Here is a 21,373-nt window from a genome sequence, read left to right on the forward strand (position 1 = left end):
TGATCAATAATTCTAACTCAAAATAAAGTTGGAAAGGTCCAACCTCCTCATCATCAACAACATCTTTTCTAAAGGTCACTTGATTAGTGGTAGTATAAGCTAACTTGTAAGCCCTATGAGTGTGACTATACCTTGTAAGCATCAACTTCTTACTCTTTGGATATAACTAGGTTATCTTTTGAGCTAGAATCTAAGTGTAAGTAGCAGAAACAAATACTTTGACATGACTAACCTTGGGATGTCTACCCATTGTTGGATATCTATTCAGTAAGTAAACTACTGTGAATATTTCCTCAGCCCAAAACTAGTGCGTAACACACTTATTCTACAACATGCATATGGCCATCTCTATGATGGTGTGGTTGGGTCTTTCAACATTTGTATTCTGTTGTGGAGTGTATGGTGTAGTGTATTGTCTCTTAATGCCATGATTGGCACAAAATTTAAGGAATTCCTAATTCTCCACCATTATCAGTCCTAAGACTAATAATGTGACAACTTGACTCTTTTTCTACTAATGCTTTGAACTTTTGAAATTCGTTAAACACTTGAGAATTTAATTTCAATAAATACACCCACATCTTCCTACTGAAATCATCAACAAATAGAAGAAAATACATGGCACCATTGATTGATGTCGTGATCATTGGTCTAGAAATGTCCACATGAACCAGTTAAATAACTTGTTACACTCTCCAATCTCGTCCTTCATCAAATGGTGATCAATATTGCTTCCCAACTTGGAAAGATCTGCAAACTCCCTGGACATTCAATTGTATGTTTGTAAGTCTATCGACATATTTCTCTTGAACCAACTAAGAGAGATAAGTAATATTGAGATGCCCATACCTCAGATTCCATAATGCATTGATATCTAATGTAGATTTTGTTTCCAATGCATGTTCTATGACTATTCCAATGTCCACTAACTGGAACAAACCATGATCCCCCACAACAAGAGAACAATATTCTTGGTATCCTTGTTAACTATATAGCATTTTTGATTGCTAAAGTTGACATATAGATGGGGGAAGTGCATCATAATCTAACTAACTAATATAATATTAAGTTACATACCTAGCACATGGTAGACATTCAGAAAATCAACATCTTCTCTCCAAAGGAAATCTAGACATTTCCTTTACCAACTACTGTATTTTCCTCCCCACCACCAAATACCACAAAATCCTTGGATGAACACGACTCATAGTGTGTGTACCATCCTTGTTAGTGAAATGTCGTGAGGCTCTTAAATCAATATACCAAGCAAATGATCCAGACTGATTTGCATGTGTGTGGCCATGAAGGAATAGAAGGTTGAATCCTTCTCCTTTGTGTGTTCTAAGAAATGAGCCTTCTGTTGAGGTCCTCCCTGGTCGACTTTTTTATTAGCTAATTATTTTCTGTAGTACTTCGTCATTTGGCCTGAATTGCCACAATAATGACAAGTAATGGTCTTCTTTTCTTGGGAGCCATCCTCTTTGCTCTATTGGACTTTCTTCTTGTTTGGTTTTCCTTTTCCTTTGAAATTGGCTGCAAAATCATGCTCGAAACCCTCATTCTCAGTGCTACTTCCAAATTTTTTCTTCCATCAGTATTGATATAAGATTTTGTTGTGAAGCTCTCTGAACTTCGGTTCAACATCCATAACAGTGATGTTGAGGATCTCTTTCAAATGCACATGAGCACGTGGCAATATTTTCAATGTTATAACTATTATAAAATGTAACTATGTTCGGTCTTCAATAATGTACTTGAGTCATTATGTAATGTACTTGTCAAAATAATAAATAAAAGAATTTCTATTATTGTAACAATGACTTATTAAAGCATGGGTTTCAGTCAAAGTCACCATTGTGGACTCCTAGGAATAATATTGAGTTTATAGAGTCACTGTATATTCAAAGAGACCCTTCTTGGGCTTTCGAATCATGTAAACATGTTTTGTATCAAGTCAGAAATGAAATCTATGTCCTCCACATCAAGTCGGTCTAAGGACCCCCATTTGACCCGCTAGAAGCCTACATATTGAAGGAGGTCAAATTCATTTGAAGCACTCACTCTCAAGAAAGTTTGATATCTCAAGAAGAGTTGAAGAGGTGATAAGTTTGTTTCCAGGAAGATGAAAGAAGTGCGAGTTTGGGGGACTCTCTAGAGAAGAATAAAATCAAACTTTTGGTTCCTCTCTCTCTTTGTTTTGTGGTCTAGGTTGGGAGATCGAAGTCTCCTCAGATTTCGCTGTTGCTGGAAGCTGTTGCCTAGTTGAATTTTCTAGAAGGGGTTGAAGATCTTGGAGGCTGACATGGTGTGAGTTAAAGTTTCGTCTTAATCTAGGGTAAAGAGTCTTAAAGAATACTATTGAAAGGAATAATTATCTTGACTGGGTTTTACCCTTGAGGGGGGTTTTTCCCTGGAATTTTACTATATATTGTGTCTCTTGTTTTATGATCTTCATATATGTATAATTTCTTTATGAAAGATAAGATAATGAAGAAGTAAAAGAAGCCAACACACTCACAAGTAATGATCAAGAAAGGAGAATCAAACCCTCATATAAAATCCTTGATTTACCAACATGGTATCAGATCTTAGGTCAAGAGAAGTTGGATATCACTTTGTTGGCATGGATTCTCCCTCTATGATGAACTACATAATATTTGGTTTCAACTCTGCTCGAAGATGGATCAAGAAGATCATCTACTACTTATTCAACAAATTCAAGAGTCGAGGATTCTTGGTTTCCCTTACAGGTTCTCTTACTAATTAAAATTCATGGATCATTGATAGTAGAGCATCGAGATACATGACAGGTGAAAGCAAGAAACTACACACACTATCAAAGGAGTCATCCTCTCATGCAGCGGAATTGGGTGAAAACAAAAGCTATGTTGTTAGAGGTCTGGGATCTACATCATTGAAGCTGGATAATGGATCGAAGCCACATCTCAACAACATTCTCTATGTTCCAGGTTTGAAAAAGAACTTACTTTCCATTTATTGTTTAGAAGATAAAGGGGAAAGGATTGCTTTTGTTGATGGAAAAGTATTGGTTTGGGGAAAGAACTCTAGTATTGAAAAATCTAGGGTTATTGGAGTTCATGAAGGAAGTATTTACTAGGTTATCACTCCATCTCCTCAAGCACTGGTTCATATGGAAATAAGTCCCATTGAACTATGGCATCGAAGGTATGGCCATCTTCATTATAGGGTCATCCATACTCTTAGTCAATTGGTTCATGGTATTCCTAATATGAAGTTAGACCATGAAGGTGTGTGCAAGGGATGTTCTTTAGGGAAGCATACTAGAAATCCATTTCATCATAGTGAATCTAGATATAAAGAAATATTAGATCTCATCCATTCTAATGTATGTGGGCCCATGTTTGACAAGACACTTGGAGGTCATCTCTACTATGTAACATTCATTGTTGACCATTCGAGGAGGACATGGCTCTACCTACTCAAAACTAAAGATGAAGTATTTGATAAGTTCAAGGAGTTTAGGGCTGAGGTGGAAACCCTAACTGAAAAGAAGATAAATACTCTAAGGTCTTACAATGGTGGGGAATACACCTCTAAAGAGTTAATTTCATATTTTAAGGATGCAAATATTAAGAGGGAACTCATTGTTCCCTACTATCCTGAACAAAATGGATTGGCCGAAAGGAAGAATAGGTCAATTGAAGAAGGCATTTGAACTATTCTCCTCGATCAATATCTATCGAAGTTCTTATGAGGTGAAGAAGTGATGACTGTCATGTACTTTCAAAATAGAATTCCTCATAAGAGTCTTGATAATACTACACCCTAAGAAGTATTCACAGGAAATAAGTCGGGTGTGGATCATTTCCGCATATTTGGAAGTCCAACATATGTCCATGTTCTGAAAAACAAGCGAAATAAGTTGGACTCGACAAGCATCAAGGGAATATTAGTTCGTTATAGTCTTTCCTCAAAATCATATAGAATCTACATAAAGCAGGGAAGCTACACTGAAGTAAGGAGGGATGTCATATTTGATGAGAATCAAGATTACAAGAAATCAAAGGATATTCCTATTGATTCTGGTGATGAAGAATTTTCCGTATTTGAAGAAGATGAAGCTCATCGTGTGAACTCTACTACAAATTATGAAGAAGAAGGACCAATTGAGCCTATTCAATCGGTGGTTATCCCAACCACAATGAAGAGGCCAAATTGGTTGAAAGCTACATTAGAAGATGTTGAAGGACATGAAGCTGAAAAAGGGTCCTCCAGGGAAAATAAGAAACCAAAAAGGTATTTTGGTTATGCTGCATATATGACAAAGTTGATTGAAGCCGAATGAAGAGGTTTGGAAGAAATCTATGCAAGAAGAATATCAATCCATCATGAAGAATGGGGTTTGGGAAATCTTTCCTAGACCTAGTGACAAATCAACTACCACATCGAAGTGGATCTATAATATCAAACATGTTGTTGATGGAAGTATAGACAAATACAAAGCAAGGTTCGTCGCAAGGGGTTTATCTAAAAATAAGGCAATGACTATGAAGAAACATTTGCACCTACTGCAAGGTACACTACCATTAGATCATTGGTTTCATTGGCTGCTACAGTGGGGTGGAATATCCATCAAATGGATGTTAAGACCGCATTTCTAAATGGGACCATTGTTGAGGAAGTGTACATTGAAAAACCTGAAGGATTTGAAGTGAATAGTAGGGACTCTCATGTTTGTAGACTCAAGAAGGCCCTATATGGCTTGAAGCAAGCATTGAGGGTATGGCATGCAAGAATGGATGCATATCTCCTCATAATTGGGCTCGTGAAGAGTACTCCTGATCCAAATCTATATATCAAAGTCATGAATAATGAGCCCGTAATTATTTTACTATATGTGGATGATATATTCATCACTGGTGTAGAATGAAGAACACAAGAAAATGTTGTCATATGAATTTGATATGAAGGATCTAGGACTGATGCATTACTAGCTATTACTTGGGGCAAGGAAATTACATCATCAAGTTATTGTATAAATTTGGGATGATGGACTCTAAGCCGATGGTTACTCCTATGATCACCAACCTCAAGAATTTGAGGAGATCCAACTCTAGTCTCGTGGATCCTACCTCATATCATCATTTGGTGGGTTCTCTGATGTAACTAGTAAATACTAGGCTAGATATATGTTTTGAAGTAAACATTCTTAGTCAGTTTCAGTTGGAGCCTCATCATGATCACTAGATAGATACCAAACATATATTGAGGTACATTCATGGCACTATACATCATTTCCTAAAGTATGATAGTAAGGAAGCCAAGGTAATTTGCTTCACTAACTCTGATTGGGGTGGCAATGAGACCGATGGAAGGAGCACTAGCAGAAGATGCTTTAATCTGGGAGCCACTATGATCTCATGGATGAAAAGGAAGAAAGATCCCATTGCGTCGAGTAGTGTCAAGGAATAATATGTGGTTGCATGTGAAGTGGGACAAGAGGTTGTTTGGTTAAGGAAGCTTCTGACATATTTGTTCGAGAAGTCTCTAGGTCCTACTGTGATTAATTGTGATATCAAAGTTGTATCAATATGTCTGGAGATCTCTTGTTTCATTCGAGGATGAAACATATCAATAATAAGCTCCACTTTATTAGGAACTTGGTGCAGGATGGTATTGTGAAGTTAGAGTATGTTCCGACAGAGGAACATGTAGCAGACATACTGAAAAAGGCTCTTCCTAATAAGAAGTTTGAATATCTAAGGAACCTGCTAGGTTTGGTAGATATTGGTGATTTTATTAATGATAAAGAAATGGAAGATATTTTTTGAGGCTTTGCGAGTGAAGCATTGCCTGGGGAGACATCAGGTCGGCACTTTGTGTTGATGTCTAGAATCTGAGAATTGAAAACGTTGTGTTGTTTATTGAGCTCCGTTTTGAATACACGACTATATGTTTGGGTTGCTGGTTAGCAACTGAGCTTGATGGTACCTAGAGGGGCGGAAAGGTTGAGTCCACCTTAGTCCCACTTTGATAGATTTCCATGGTCAGGAATCTAATCCATGGCATTGTGGTGCCTAAATGTTATTCATGTTTTTCATATATTTTGATATATTTCATTGTATATGTACATTACGAATACCTCCCTAGTTAAGAGGGAGTGTTAGAAAATGTAACTATGTTCGGTCATCAATAATTTACTTGAGTCATTATGTAATGTACTTGTCAAAAGAATAAAGAAAAGAATTTTTATTATTGTAACAATGACTTATTAAAGCATGGGTTTCATGCTTAAGTCATCATTATATTAGACAAAGTCCCCATTGTGGACTCCTAGGATTAATATTGAGTTTATAGAGTCATTGTATATTCAAAGAGACCCTTCTTGGGCTTTCAAATCATGTAAAAAGGTTTTGTATCAAGTCAAATATGAATTATGTGTCCTCCACATCATGTCAACCTAAGGAAGATCAAGTCAGCCTAAGGACCCCCATTCGACCCACTAGAAGCCTAGCTATTGAAGGAGGTCAAAGCCATTTGAAGCAATCACTTTCAAGTAAGTTTGATATCTCAAGACAATTTGGAGAAGTGTGAAGTATGTTGTTGATAGGATGAAAGAAGTGCGAGTTTGGGGAAGTCTCTAGAGAAGAAGAAAATCAAACTTTTGGTGCCTCTCTCTCTTTGTTTCGTGGTTTGGGTTGAGAGATCGAAGTCTCCTAAGATTTGTTGTTTCCGAAAGTTGCATGTTGCTAGAAGTTGATGCCTAGTCGAAGTTGTTGGAAGGGGTCGAAGATCTTGGAGGTTGACATGGTCTGGAGGGAAAGTCTGGTGTTGGTATAGGGTAAACAGTCTCAAATAATACTATTGAAAGGAAGAATTATCTTGATTGGGTTTTCCACTCGAGGGGAGTTTTTCCCTGGTATGTGCCTATATCTTGTGTCTCTTGTTTTGTGATCTTCATATATGTATAATTGCTTGATGAAATATAAGATAATAAAGAATTAAAAGAATCCAACACACTCACAAGTAATTATCAAGAAAGGAGAATCAAACTCTAATATAATATCCTTGATTTTACAAGAATAACCACCATGTCCTCTTCTTCCATCTTCCGACAAATGACCTCCAACTAGTCTCGAATGTCCTTGATCTTTAGTAAGTGATCCTACAATGAGTCACCCTCACTCATCGAGATCAAGAACAACATATTATTCATAAATAAATCTCACCCTTTATTAGAAGTCTCGTGAAGATCCTTTGAATGCCTCCAAATTGTTGACGAAGTTTTCCTCGCCTGAACTTCTGGAAGCATTTCATTAGTTATAGACAATTTGATAAGCATCATGGCATCTTTATCTTGGCCATCAAACTTGTCTTTATATTTACCTACACTTGTAGGTCGAGTAGATGTACCAAGAACAACTTCACTTAAGCAACAATACTAAAAATTGCAAGCATCCATTGCTTCCAAGTGTTGTAGTTCTTCCCAAAGAACTTTTGGTTGTGTTCCAACATGATAATGGTCAAAGAAGCCATTCCTGCAAGAAAAACTTGGCAAGTCTACTTATAAAACAATCAATTTCTCCTCAAAGCTGTTGAAAATCAATAGATCAGTAGCTAAAAAAACACCAGATCTGCAAATATGAGCAACAAATCAAGTAAAGAAAATCCAATCTGCTATAAAACAATTTGATTTGGCAAAGATTGAGAGAAATTGCAGCAAATTGACAATCAACTTCAAAAAATTACAATCAATTGGAATAATTTGCAACCCAATTTTAAGAAATGTGTTGTCTATCGAGGTGTCAATTTCACTTGGAAGGCCAAAAATCATTAGAATCTGGCTTTTTTTCCAAAAAAATTGACAGTATGAGTGCTTGAATCATGTTTTGATGGTGGAAATTGATTTAGTACCATAAAAAACCCCAGGGGAATCCAAAATATTGAATCTTGACAGTTGTAACCCTAATTTCCAAAAATTTCATCAAAATCGTGCCAGAATATCCATTATTTTCCAAGCTAAATTGACACCACATTAGACTACAACTTTTGAGAAATTTAAGCTAATTTCGAGAGATTATAGCTTAATTTCACTCCAATTTTAGAAAATTTGGAGAAATAACAAGTCATATGGTTGTATGGTTGTTGCAAAATGGTTGGTAGTAGGTTGTACAACCGACTTCTTTTTCCTAGTGCCTGTACGGTCGCTGAATGGGCCTGATTTTTTTAAAAAGGTGGGTCGTATGACCAATTTCCTTTTTAGTGACTAGAATTTCGTACGGAGGCTAAATTATATAGGGAATTTTATTTTAGATGAAGAAATCACACCTAGAGTAGCTCTCAGGAATACATAGTCCTGCCCAGGATTGGACCGCGGGACTTGTGGGGACCAAACCTCCACACGTATCCAATGGACCACAACCTCAGGACTTAAATCATACAAGGGCTTAACTTTAATAAATTTGTATGGCTATCAACTTATCCGCCCTTCAAGTTGCATGGATGTACAATTATATTTAAAATCAACCCATTCCCTTTAAAAAAAAATGATTTTCAAGACTTGGTTAAAAAACCGAAAAACCCCAAAAGATTTTTAAACTTGGCTTTAAAAATGTAAAAATCAATTGACCCTAGTCTCAATTGGATTGAAACCATTTTGTTTCCCCATTATGCTACAATAATGATCCCTTGATCCATCTTTTCTGGCAACAATCTGTAGGTCTTCAAAAGGCACTCACACACTCATTGATCTAATCACACTTTTTTGATTCTCCAAACCATCATACAATGCAAGAGATGATCAGACTTAGCGAACTAAACCATCTATGATAACATATAACAAAAACAGAGCACATAGAGAAACCAAGAAGAGTTCTTTGTTTTATATTTAATAAGAAAGTGAAAGCTTTCTTATATAAGTTACAATAGCATTGAGTCAATCCAATTTATACATGTGGGGTAGAGTGAAAAATGAAATAAGACATAAAAGCTTAAAACTAGTCTAAATTTGAAATGACTATATTAATGCCTAGGTTTATTCTATAGTTGACCATTATTAAACTAATACATACTTTAATAACTTCCACAAAGCTAAGCACCAATTATGTCTTGAAAATACTAGGATTCTAAAAAATTTGATAACTACTCTAAGTGCAAGTTTAGCGAGGCCATGATGTCTAAATCTCTCCACATGACAGATAGATAAGCATGGATTGTAGTGGTTACCACAACTCAAGTTCAAACATTGGTAGGCATGCAAGTTCAAACCTTGGTAGGCATGTGGCATTTGTTAGAGGCAATAATTGGTTAATATTGTCTATTGTAGATTGAACCTTTGGATAGTTATCATATTCTATTTGCAAGGTATCAACAAACCTTGCCTTTACTTACAAGTGTGAGGGTTGGTCAAGCTTATTTTCAAGGTTATCACACATAAAAAGAGAAGCAATCAGAATAGCAAACTAGTGAACCCTTGTATATAAAGCTTGTTGTAAAATACCTCTCACAATTCTTAGACATAGACACAAGATGGATAAATGGGCCTAAAAGAAACAAAATTGTTATCGATACATGTATTAAATTATAGGGATGTGCATCTCAAGTAAATTTCAATTTAGTAATTCTTAGGACAATGTAGTATGGATCCATAAGATCAATTGTAGTCCCTTTTATGGAAGTAGAGAGCAATTGAAGTTGGTTTTGTAGCACAATTTGTTTTAGTTCTATTGTTCCCAGTTACATCTAAAGGATCAACAAATGAGTATTATGCCAAAAAAATCCTTTAAGACTATCATGTTTCCCACTTGAGTTTTATTCCATTCATCCCAAAATGGCAATATTGTTGCTACTAGTTTTGTGACTTAATAGTTGCAATTACAATTATTTTAGCTCCATTGTGATCTCTAACTCTCTTGATTAGATTGTAAAGTATTATAAATTATGATAGATAGAAGAGAGCAATAATTTGATTGCTTCTTAAAGTATTATAATGTTGTATAATTTTGTTGTTTTTGTAACCCTTTTTGAATTTCCATAATTAAACAATATATATATATATATATATATTGTGAAATTCCGTACTAAATGAGTTAAAATAATTTGAAGGGGGCCAAAATAATCTTCAAACAAGATTATAGACCAATCCGAATATGAAAATTTTACTAAATTGAAGTGTACACTTGTCATCCTAGCTTCCAAAAACCACCTAAATCCATGTGGCAAGTTATGGTTGGTTACAGACACAAATGGCAATTTAGAAAAATCACTACAAAAACTCCTATAAACTACTTGGTGATTTATGTCATTATCATGTTTCAAGTTGATGGGTTAGTTGTGATTTATGCCATTATCGTGTTTCAAGTTGATGGGTTAGTTGGAATCATCAATTAAGTCATCTACTTACCCAATTGAAACAATTTGAAAAATAACCAACATTAACTTACAAAAAGTCATGTAATATTTTAATGTAGACAAGCTCTTAAAAAAAATGGTCATCCCTCAATATATTTTTGCAAGCTCAAAAAGTTGCCATTAAAACATTAAGGAGTTTATATCATTATTACGGGTTAGAAGAAAATATCAAAGCTTAAATGAAACAAGAGAAAAAATGAAACTCAAGGAGAAAATATGAAACTCAAGGACAACACCTTTTAACAAATCTTAATTCTATTCATTAAATAGCTAATAATGGGGACATCTTTGAATGCAAACTTTCTATTAAAAGAGTTGGTGAAATTCATCGTTTAGCTTATCAAAGGTGAACTTACTATTAAAAGACAACCCCTTTTAACAAATCTTAATTCTATTATTTAAATAGGTAATAATGGGGACATCTTTGAATGCAAACTTATTATTAAAAGAGTTGGTGAAATTCATCATTTAGCTTATCAAAGGTAAACTTTTTCAGAATGAAAGAGCATGATTGTATTATATTGAGACAATATAAAGATAACAGATAGTACATCATAAGCTTTTAAAAGTTGGAGAAGTTCAAAAACTAAAAAAAGCAAAACTGGATATTATGTGCATATGGAATGAAAGCTTTGGAGCTGACACACAATTAACCATATACAAGACTTAACCATATACAAGACTTTTTGCACAACACAATCAAAGGTAAACTTACTATTGAAAGAGTTGGTGAAATTCATCATTTAGCTTATCAAAGGTTTAAATATGGTCATAACATGATTCCAACTTGGGAGTGTGGTCTTTCTTGCTCAATCTATATTTCCAACCACTTTTTACTTTCCCTGATTCATTTTGATGTGTCCATTGCTATGACCCAAATTAGAGAATTATAAAATCAAACGATAGTAAAAATGTGCTTTTTCTGGTTAACAAGGAGCAATTTCAGAAATGTTACTTTTTCTTGATAATTGAATAATTATGAGTGAAGAAGAGCTAGGTGGAAAATTTAATTCATTGTTAGTTTAAGAAAAGTAGTATTCCCTATTAATATTGTTACCAGTGAACACACAATTACGAGAGTTAAACTTTTCAATACCAACTAGTATATTTCCAAAAACAAATAAAGAATTCATTGCAATGACATATTTGATAATTACATATGACAATGGTGGTACCGTTGGTGACATCATTTAAGTATTCCTAGTCAAATTGCTTAGTTAGAAAGATTCAAATTTGCTAAATATTTATCTAATGCCATATATGAGTAGTTTGTATAGTTTCAGTGTTTGAAATATTTGAGATATTAATCATATTTGGTATATCATATGACTTGTTATCAATTAATTAGCTTTAAACATTTAGAGTTAAATATGTATAAATGTAGACTAAACAATTTCTAATTTTGGAATGGACTCAAGTCATTAAATATTAAAGTCAAGAAAATAGTTTTAAATATGCATAAATTAGTCGATTTATACTATATTATATATGTAATAATATATAATGGATGTCCTCCCAAGTTATTTTGAGAGTGTAAACATCTTCTTTAACTCATTTCAAAGATCAAAGTAGGGGGTTGGTATTTATATGAAGAATATATGCTAATGATGGTTTGAAACGGGAACTCTATTATCTTACAATTGTTATGAGTCTTGGGATTTTTTCTTTGGAATATATTAGGCAAATCTTAAATTCAAACCATGCATTTCTTTCAGAAAATAAAAAAACCACCACCTCTTTGGCCACTGAAATTCTAACTTTTATAGTTAAAAGCAAATATGCATTCAATGTAGTTGAAGAAATGATGAAGTCTTTCCATGTCATGGAAGACAACATATGGCATTATGATCATTACAATATTATTTATAAATTGAGAGTTATTGTTAGTTATGCCCTCTACATTCATTATGTACATGCTAAAACTAAAAGAGTAGCAAATAATGAAACTAGGATAGAGGTACAAGAAGCTTATAGAGTCAATTGGCACATTATTGAAAATTTGGCAATGCTCATAAACAAACTTGCAAGTCAATTTAAAATATGGAAGGATACCAATATATCTCATCTCGTAAATATCCATGATTTAGAACATAAACATATTGCTTTGGGGTGAAATCCAAATGATAAAATTAAAATTTAATCTTTGTTCGAAAACAATGAAAAGGAAATCCAAGTTATTAAAGATAAGGTTAAAATGACAACAAAAGAACATATTTACATTGAGTTGAGTTACAAAAAGAAAAGGAGCAATGAATCAAGTGGAAAAACTTACAAATAAGGACATAAGATTAGGAGGGATAATTAATAGAGTCGATGAGGAGAAAGAAGTTGCTTTGTCAATGAACTTGGCTATAAAAGCCACTACTCCCCGTGTGGAAATAATTAAAAAATGATCAAAAGCAAAGAAAATAGGCAGTGTAAAACATCAATTATCTACAATCCATAAATAATTGAGAGGATTGGAGAAAGATGCTCAATGGAAATATGTTAGAGATAACAAATGTAAAAGCTCATTTGGATACAAGAAATTTGTTGATTGATGAAAATCATGAAAAGTTAGCTAAAAAGGACAAATCATAGCTTAGGAAGGTTAACAAGATTTATGATCTAATGAAATCCTAGGAGTTTAAAAAAGCATTTTTGGAAGAAGAAAAAAAAACCATTGAATTGGAGCAAAAACATATGAATTGGAATTAAATGATATCAATCACGGAAAAGTTGAGCACTGACTTTGATGTAATATGGGAAATAAAGAATCTAGAGGGAAGATACATATAAAAATTACTAAAGCTTTGGAGAATTTAGCAAATAAGCTTCAAATAGTAGATGAAGTTATCAAGTTTTTGAATAGTAGAACCTAAGTTAGATTGGAAATTTTGGGTGTCAAGGATGGAACTTTACATTCTAAACAATGCTTAATCATGTTAACTCAAAATAAATGCAATGTAGTTAAACAATTTACCCAAGAAATTAAAAAACATTTTTTAACAACAGATGAGGTGGGATCACCCTCTCCATGGACACCTAATAGATGGTTTTATAGTATTGAGGGGTATAATTAAGATTTAATAAAACAAAGGAAGAACATCAAACAATTCAAGGATGTTAGTGGACCAATCAAAATAGGGTTTTATTTGAAAAAAAGGTCAATGATTTTAGATGGTTGAGCACCATTATTAATTTGCATCAGACTTTTCTACCTACATATTTTGAGCTATTTAGACAATTAGACATTGCTAGTATAAAGATGGTGGAGTTTAAACATCCATAACGACACAAATGGTAACAAATTGCTAAACTTAGGTGAAAGGAATCACCACAAGTACAATTGTCCCAAGTTGCATCTATATCAACATCACAATCTTAGTAAAGGAAAAAGAAGAATGAATGAATGACAAACATATTTCAACTATATCAACATGAGAAAAGGAAAGATAGAAATTTCCTAATAAATTTGAAGTTCCACTCTCTTACTCGCTTCTACTTTTGGAAATAATTTTTTCCAACGGAAAAAATATGTATATTCATAAGGAATGAATATACATGTTGTGGTCCTTAAAGGACTGTACTACACTGTAGGCCTTCAAAAAAGTAAACCAACATAAAACTTTCATCTACATAATAGAAAGTACAATACATTCAAAATTTCTCCCCACAATAGGGAGTATTGTAACAAAAAATTAATGTGCATACAATAGATATTTTGGAATTGTTACTCCAAACAAGGATTGAGCACAAGAAGATAAAAAGGAAATGTGATTAATTATTTGTTGAAGCGAAAACTTTCTTTCAAGAGTTATTTCGATCTTTTGATTTAAAGTTGTGAGTTTTTCCTAATCCTCATATTCACATGCATTCATTTGGTGACCTCAAGGTCTTTTAATCAACGATTGTGCTTCTCTTTTTAATCCAACAATGGGTATTGTTAAGGTTTGAAATTTGGTCATATCAACTTTTCCTTTGCTAGAACATTTGTTCATTTTGACAAAGCTTTGCTTGGCTCTACAACTAAGCTTTTTGTTTAATTTGCCATGCTCTTTTAATCGATTGAACTACATAACCAATTCTCTTCATTGTGTTGGTAGAGTTACTTCGCTGAGTTTATTCTGACTTGGTGAGTTGTGGAGTATTACATTTTTAATTGGGTTTCTCATTTCTAGCTCATCTTTCTTATGCATTTTGTAATGAACTCTTCAAGATTCTCACTAATATTTATAATGATTATTAGGTAAACTTACGAAGGCATTGCTTTATCACTTTTGTTGGTGACATTTCCTTGGTTGCTTAATTTTGTTGTGTTTCTTTCTTAGAACTTGTTATGGAGGTTATTTCACCCTATTCCAGTATTCTTCAAGTAAACTATTGATGTACACCTCTGTTTATGTTAATTCTTTTGTACTTCACACTCTGTACTCAATAAATTTGACCAAATTTTTAACATGTGTTTCACCTATTTTCAATACAGGTTTCCTACAGAACGGAAGTACAACTTCAAGGTTTTATTGGTGCAATATGTTCTCAACAAAGATGCAGATAAGGTTCACTTAGGTATCAAAGCTTTATCCTTCTTTCTTTCTAAAGAAACTTGAGAAATTTTATTCATAATCTCTAGTAATTTTTTGAAGGGTTTACAAAGTAGGGTTTCTAGGAATTAAAACCCTAACCCAAATGTAATAAATCAGTTTTATTTTGGTTAAATGCCCTGGCTATTGATGGTCGACTATGCCTAGATAGAAATTTCTTATATAAAAATTTGTTGAATTTTCCTGAGGGTTTTAACCCTACCAAAATTCATATACTTGTTTATTTCTTATTAATTGCTTGTCTCCTACTCTATATACGATTTTTTAGAATTAAAGCCCTAACATGTTACAACTAGTTTAGCCATTAATAATAAGGGCTTACTTTTATTAGTTCAATTATTCTTTTCAATGCAACTTGTTTGAATCACAAATTGTAATTTGTTTGTAGAGATATGACGTGATAACCTGAATATGATTACTTCTTTAGGTAGCTTGGCATTTAATATTTTACTTATTTCTTGCTCAATATTTTATTTCTTATATTACAAGACCTTCATTAAAATTTGTTTTCTTGAACATTCACAGGGATAATAAAACCATGATGTATTTTGAAAGTTTTTCCTTCAAAAATATAATATGGAGCTTTTGCAACACTTCACAGATTTTCAGCTTGTCTTCAAGTCAGGTGTCCTTGAACTCCTAGTTGCTACTTTGATTGTGCGTGACTCTTTCGTCAAAGACAATATACTAGGGTTCCAACCTGAGTCATAATCTATGTAATTCCAAATGAAAAGTTATTCATAAAATAAAACAAATAGTAATTCCATAGTAATCCAAAATACTACTTCTAATCAGATGTGTGTCATATAATTTCAATGTTATAAATGTATAAGATATTTGAACTATATCTAATGTGCTCATAAATAAGTTCTCTCTTTTCTTTTTGCTTGTATACTTATTCGAATTTTCATCTCTACAGTGTTTCAAATATCAAACATTTTTCAACAAACCAACTCTTAACAGAACAAAATATTCAAGATACTGACTTGTAAATGATGATTTGGAAAATAAAATTGGAGCTACCAGGCTCCACCCAACCTTGATTTATTTTTCTCTCAGAGTCACCCGAGCTCCAAGGTCTGCAAGTCAATTCTTCGATCTTTTGTTATTTTTGTTCCTATGCTTCTCACCCAATTTTACACTGCATGAATCACATTAGCTAAGAAAGGACAAGAAACATCCCCTTTTCCAAAAGGGTATAACTACCTCCACCTCACCCACTAGGTGGTAAGTAACCTGGTAAGTGGTTACTTGCTCATTAATAAGCTCCACTTCCCCAACTCCCAAAGACAAATGTCTTGTATTTTTGGGGAAGTTATTGATCAATAACTTCCCATCATCACTAAAAATTTAATCCTCAAATTAGATGCCTAGGTCTTATTCATCAGGGGTAATTAATTTCCATTATTAACTTGCAGCAATAGTTTTCTTCAGCCAAATGTAGTTTCAGAATTATTTTCCAAAAAAAAAATCATTTTTTTTTCCAATTTTTTTTATTAACAGCCTAACAAAAATTTACATTCAATATTTAACAGTGTGACGTAACACTGATAAACTAGTCCCAAATAAGTCTTAAAGCCACTGCAACCAACAACATGACATACAAATTTACAAATAAGTCAAGAGATTAGAGATTTACAAATATGTCTCGATTCATTAGATAACGTGCCATTTCAATAAATGTTATATCCACACATATATGACAACTATTACATTATGGACCTGTTTGGTCGTTGAAGCAGAGTTCGTAACATTCTCATCTGATGTTTCTTTGATGATTGAAAGACCATTTTCAAGAAGACAATATACATCTAGATGATGAATTAATCTGAAATAAACTATGTAAATGATTAACATGTGGAAATTCAGTCAAAGAAATTTGAAGGATTACCATCGAAACAAGTAACATTGAAAGACTTCAAACTAGGGCATATAGTTGAAACACGGCTCAATGCCTTCAGAGGCTTCAAACTATAAAACGAGACGGCACATTGTACCTCGTAATTAATGCTTCACAAACCGTTGATCCAATGTACCCGTCCGATGCTTATCAAGAAAACAATATAAAGTAGCAGATAAATCGTTATTGGCACTAAAACTTCCAAGCGATGACCAGCCAAATATATGTAACTTATAAAAATTCCATTACAACTAACTGATGGATCACCAATTTCAGCTTTATATGCAATACAATTTCCTCACGGCATGTGTAATAACTGCACAAGAGGCTCGAAGCCTTGAGCTAATCTTGGGGACACACATATTGATATACTGCAACATGTTACAACCGACTGCACACAAAAATCAACCCAAACCACTACTTCCTGCACCATAACTCACAGGCCGCTCGACAAGTTTAATGCCGGCTCTCTTGTCCCACTCAGCTGGTGAAAGGGTATCTCCTATAGCTTCCTGGCCTTCCCATAGAATCTGCAAGATGAACTCAAAGTTAGAATAAAGCTTTCCACCAACTGATTGTAATATTTGTGTAACACCGGTGTAACCTTGAATCTATTAAGCACCAAGAAGAATCAGAAAAAACCCAGGTACAAACCTCTAGGTATTTGAAAAATCTGGGGTTATGAGAGATCTATGCTAGTTTTTAAAATCTCTTTTTCTCACATTCAGACATTGAATGTCAAAGTTTTTCAATTTAGCTTTTATTAGTGTTACCTAAATATGTACACGGAGATCTCTCCAAACTTCCCTTAGTGCAATAAGAGAAAAACAAACAGATAGTCATTCAACTCATTACACTCCCAAATAAGCCTCCCCATATCAAGGTAAAGCATTAGATTAACATTTAATGAGAATATTCTGCACAAGATATTTCCAAGTGAATTAAGATAAATAAGAATATTCTGCACAAGACATTTCCAAGTGAAGTTAGACCATACCGAGGTTGGAATGCTGAAATACAATCCTTTATACTGAAATGTGGTTCTTTATACTAAAGGAAAGCATTAAAACGAATTATATATTGCTGAATAGAACTTCGGGAAAAATTGTAGCCCAATAGCAATCTCAATAAGAACCTATTGTTGTTGCATAATTATGTGTGCATATAATTTATTTGTTCAACAAAAAAATCAAGTTTGGTCAGCCTGAAGGTTTATCATCACCATGAATGTTATCAATGGCGCTAAGCCAGTCAAACTTCCCTCACAGAACACTCGAGCACCCAACCACTTTAGGCTTAGCTAGTTAAGTGACTTAATGAACTGCAAGTGAGCAACTAGCAGTCAGTTGATCACTATATAAACTAGAAGTAGATCTTCATTGTACTAGGCTAATTGAGGTGAGAGCACAATAGAACATTCCCTTGACACTATGGGTGTTTCCCTCTTATATGTTTCAGCAACTAAATCGTGTTGTTCTTTGTGAGTTTTCTATTTCACTCTGATCCCACATCCATGAAAACATTCAAACATGGTATTCTCCATATGTTGTGTGGTCAGTTACACCCTCAGATCAAGGGGTAACTAGAGGAGATTTTTTTCTCCTATGATCCTGATTACAGACAGCTGATCCACAGATGACATCCATGGTTCTCCACAGATAGCTGATGCTGCTTCCAACATTTTTTCTTCAGCAAACATTCAATTATGATGTTCGGCATACATGAGGTACATTTTTTCATTGCTTCATATTAAGTGTTAATGCCTTGTGTATTTGAAATGAAAGTAGTGACCATTGGTTGAGTTGGATAATGGACAATGATGCCCTAAATCTGTGCCTTTTGCCTTGTTTCACCTTGATGGTCATCATCATCTTCTAGCTAAGTGTGGTCACTCTTGGGTTGTTATGTACCACTAGAGAAAGGTTCATGCGTCATAGGTGAGGAGGAGCAGCTATATGCTTGAGGTTGATGCAGCTAAACATTAGAGAAAGAGGCAAGTAAAGGGGCAGTGAGAAATGTTGACTTCTCAAGGATCTTCTAAACTGATAATTACTTCTTATGATTTCTTAAGGTAACCTTGCATTAATATTCAACATAAAGCTATTACACAAAAGAGTTCAACAATAGAAACAAAATCCCTGTAGGGTTATAAAGAAACAGCCAAACAAGAGACACGAGAATTTTACCTCGGGAAAACCCACACGGGAAAAAACCCAACAACCTTTTCCTTAGAGAAATTATTTAGTTCAACAGAGATACATCTAATTCTTCAAGTCAAACTGACTAGTAACATAGCCCTGGTCACACTTGGTCAAACTGCCCTTTAGACAAGTCAAACTGCCGCCCAGTGAACTCCAGTGTTGATAATATCGGTATCGGGAAAATATCGGCGAGGGTCCAAAAAATATCTTATCGGCAATATCGGCGAAAATATCGGCAAATATCGGCAAGCATAAAAAATGCATAATATATTCATTTTTTTTCAGATTTTTAAACATATAAAGCAATAACAACATGAAATAAACACATTGGCACATAAATATGAAGAAAACACTGATATATATGATGTCAAATAGAAATGATATATCAAAGGCGATACCAAATCCTGTTGATCCTTGATAATTGTCCATTCAAGGACTCAAATGTGGAGAACCAATACAAGTAACAAAATAACATCACATATATAAAAGTATCTCATCATCATGAGTTACATGTAGCATAACAAATAAAACTAGCAGCTATCTATCTACTACCCTCTCCCCCTTTTACGGGAAAACATGATGGGCTGTTTGCCAGGCCTGCCCCTAGTAGTAGAAGGCCCTGACCCTGCCTTTGCACCTAATGTCAAATAATGAGTGCTAGGCATGGAGCTATGCTCTCCTATATCTATAGCAGATGGTGTTGATGCTGATGCTCCCGCAGTGTCCTCCTCCTCCTGCTCCTCTTGCTCCTCCTCTAAGTGCTGCTGCTCCTCTGACTCCGAGTCCTCCTTTTGCTGTCCCTACTCTAATGGATCCTCTGCCATTGGTTCTAACCATGAAGGTGACTCCTCCAATATGGGCTCTTCAGACTCCACCCTCGACGGAGACAATACATCAATATTGTTTAAGGAAATGGCATCTGGATCCATTGGTGATTCTATTTGCCTCACTCGAAGTCGGATGTTGTAATGCACATACACCAAATCGTTGAGGCGTGCGAACTCCAACCTGTAAGAGTGTCAAAAAAAGTAACGAGTCTTGACTCTTGACTCTTGACACTTGAAGTTGAAGGTCATAAATAAAAAATTAAAAATTACAATAAGTGTAATTGCTCAACTGAAGGCTTGAGTTCAAAGTTATACCTGTTGCGCTTTTTGGCGTGTATTTTCTCAAATACACTCCAATTGCGCTCACACCCTGAAGAGCTACATGTTTGACTCAAGATTCGTATAGCCAATTTTTGCAAATTTGGTGCCCTTGCACCATAGCTTCGGCACCAAATATCTACAACAAAATAATGAAATAAAAAATTCAAAAACTTAAAAGTTAAAACATAATTAAATTCAAATTTCTAATTTCTAATGAGTGATGACTTGTCACTTACGTGGCATGAAGAGGGCCCTTTCTCTAATGGCATCATCAAAGCCAAATAGGCCAACACAATCCTGATAACACTGTACCTCGCGATTGATTTTGCTACGAAGCTCAAGATGAGGTACCATCCTCTGAATACAGGAATGGAGCCCTTCCATCACCTCGCCATCAAAATCAAAGTTGCATTTGTATGAAAATGCGGGGTTGAGGAAGAGTGCTGCTGCATGAATGGGTCGATGAAGCATCCCTGTCCACCAACTATCGATCACATCCCATAACATCATCTGCCTATCAAGGCCAACAGAACCCTTGTTTGCATAATAGGAACGAATGGCCTCCTTGGCCCTATCCATGCCCTCATACAAATAAGGCATTGCAGGCTTCTCTCCATCCACCAATCTAAGAACCTTTACTATAGGTTCGCTAACTGCACATGCTTCTTCTACTCCACGCCAAAATGTCTCAGAGTACACCATTTTTGCAATGGCTTTCCCATCAGGTCTCCTGTTGTATCTACAATTACGCCAATCATCAGACACAAACATTTGCTTCAACTCGAACTGACATCGAAGCAAAGACTGAAGAGTAATAAAGGTTGTGGCAAAACGTGTGATGGCAGGACGTCGCAACTCCTTGTTTCTAGTGAACCTCCTCATAAGGCTAAGAACAAAAGCATGGTTATAAATAAACTTGGGGATGCTCCTAGCCATATCAACTGCCTCCTTGATGAAGGAGAGTTTCCCCATATCCTCAAGCAACAAATCAAGACAATGCGCTGCACATGGAGTCCAGAACAATGTGGGATGCCTCTCCATAAGCATTCTGCTGGCAGACACATAATTAGCTGCATTGTCTGTTATGACTTGCACCACATTCTGCACACCAATCTCTCGAATGAACCCATCTAACAACTCACATATCGT

The 21,373-nt window shown here is 34.7% G+C and overlaps 2 protein-coding genes across 3 annotated transcripts in view; both read right to left on the bottom strand.

Moving 5' to 3' along the window:
• Positions 1-16,787: 16,787 nt before the first annotated feature.
• The window catches only part of LOC149264472 (ATP-dependent Clp protease proteolytic subunit-related protein 3, chloroplastic-like), a 355,785-nt gene continuing 351,199 nt past the window's right edge, over positions 16,788-21,373 (bottom strand). For both annotated transcript variants that reach the window (XM_089428174.1, XM_089428166.1), the window contains one exon: positions 16,788-17,405. In XM_089428174.1, the coding sequence (XP_089284300.1) occupies positions 17,280-17,405 (126 nt within the window). In that variant the 3' untranslated portion in view covers positions 16,788-17,279. The remainder of the gene's footprint in view (positions 17,406-21,373) is intronic.
• LOC149264473 (uncharacterized) overlaps positions 19,498-21,373 on the bottom strand; it is a 47,632-nt gene continuing 45,756 nt past the window's right edge. The window contains exons 2-3 of the mRNA XM_089370035.1: positions 20,219-20,360; positions 19,498-20,084 (exon numbers count right to left, since the gene is read on the bottom strand). Of these exons, the coding sequence (XP_089226161.1) occupies positions 19,877-20,084; positions 20,219-20,360 (350 nt within the window). The 3' untranslated portion in view covers positions 19,498-19,876. The remainder of the gene's footprint in view (positions 20,085-20,218; positions 20,361-21,373) is intronic.

The sequence above is a fragment of the Pinus tabuliformis genome, chromosome 6, assembly GCF_031772625.1.
Source record: "Pinus tabuliformis cultivar Carrire ecotype Pingquan chromosome 6, CPIR1, whole genome shotgun sequence".
Taxonomy (NCBI): domain Eukaryota; kingdom Viridiplantae; phylum Streptophyta; class Pinopsida; order Pinales; family Pinaceae; genus Pinus; species Pinus tabuliformis.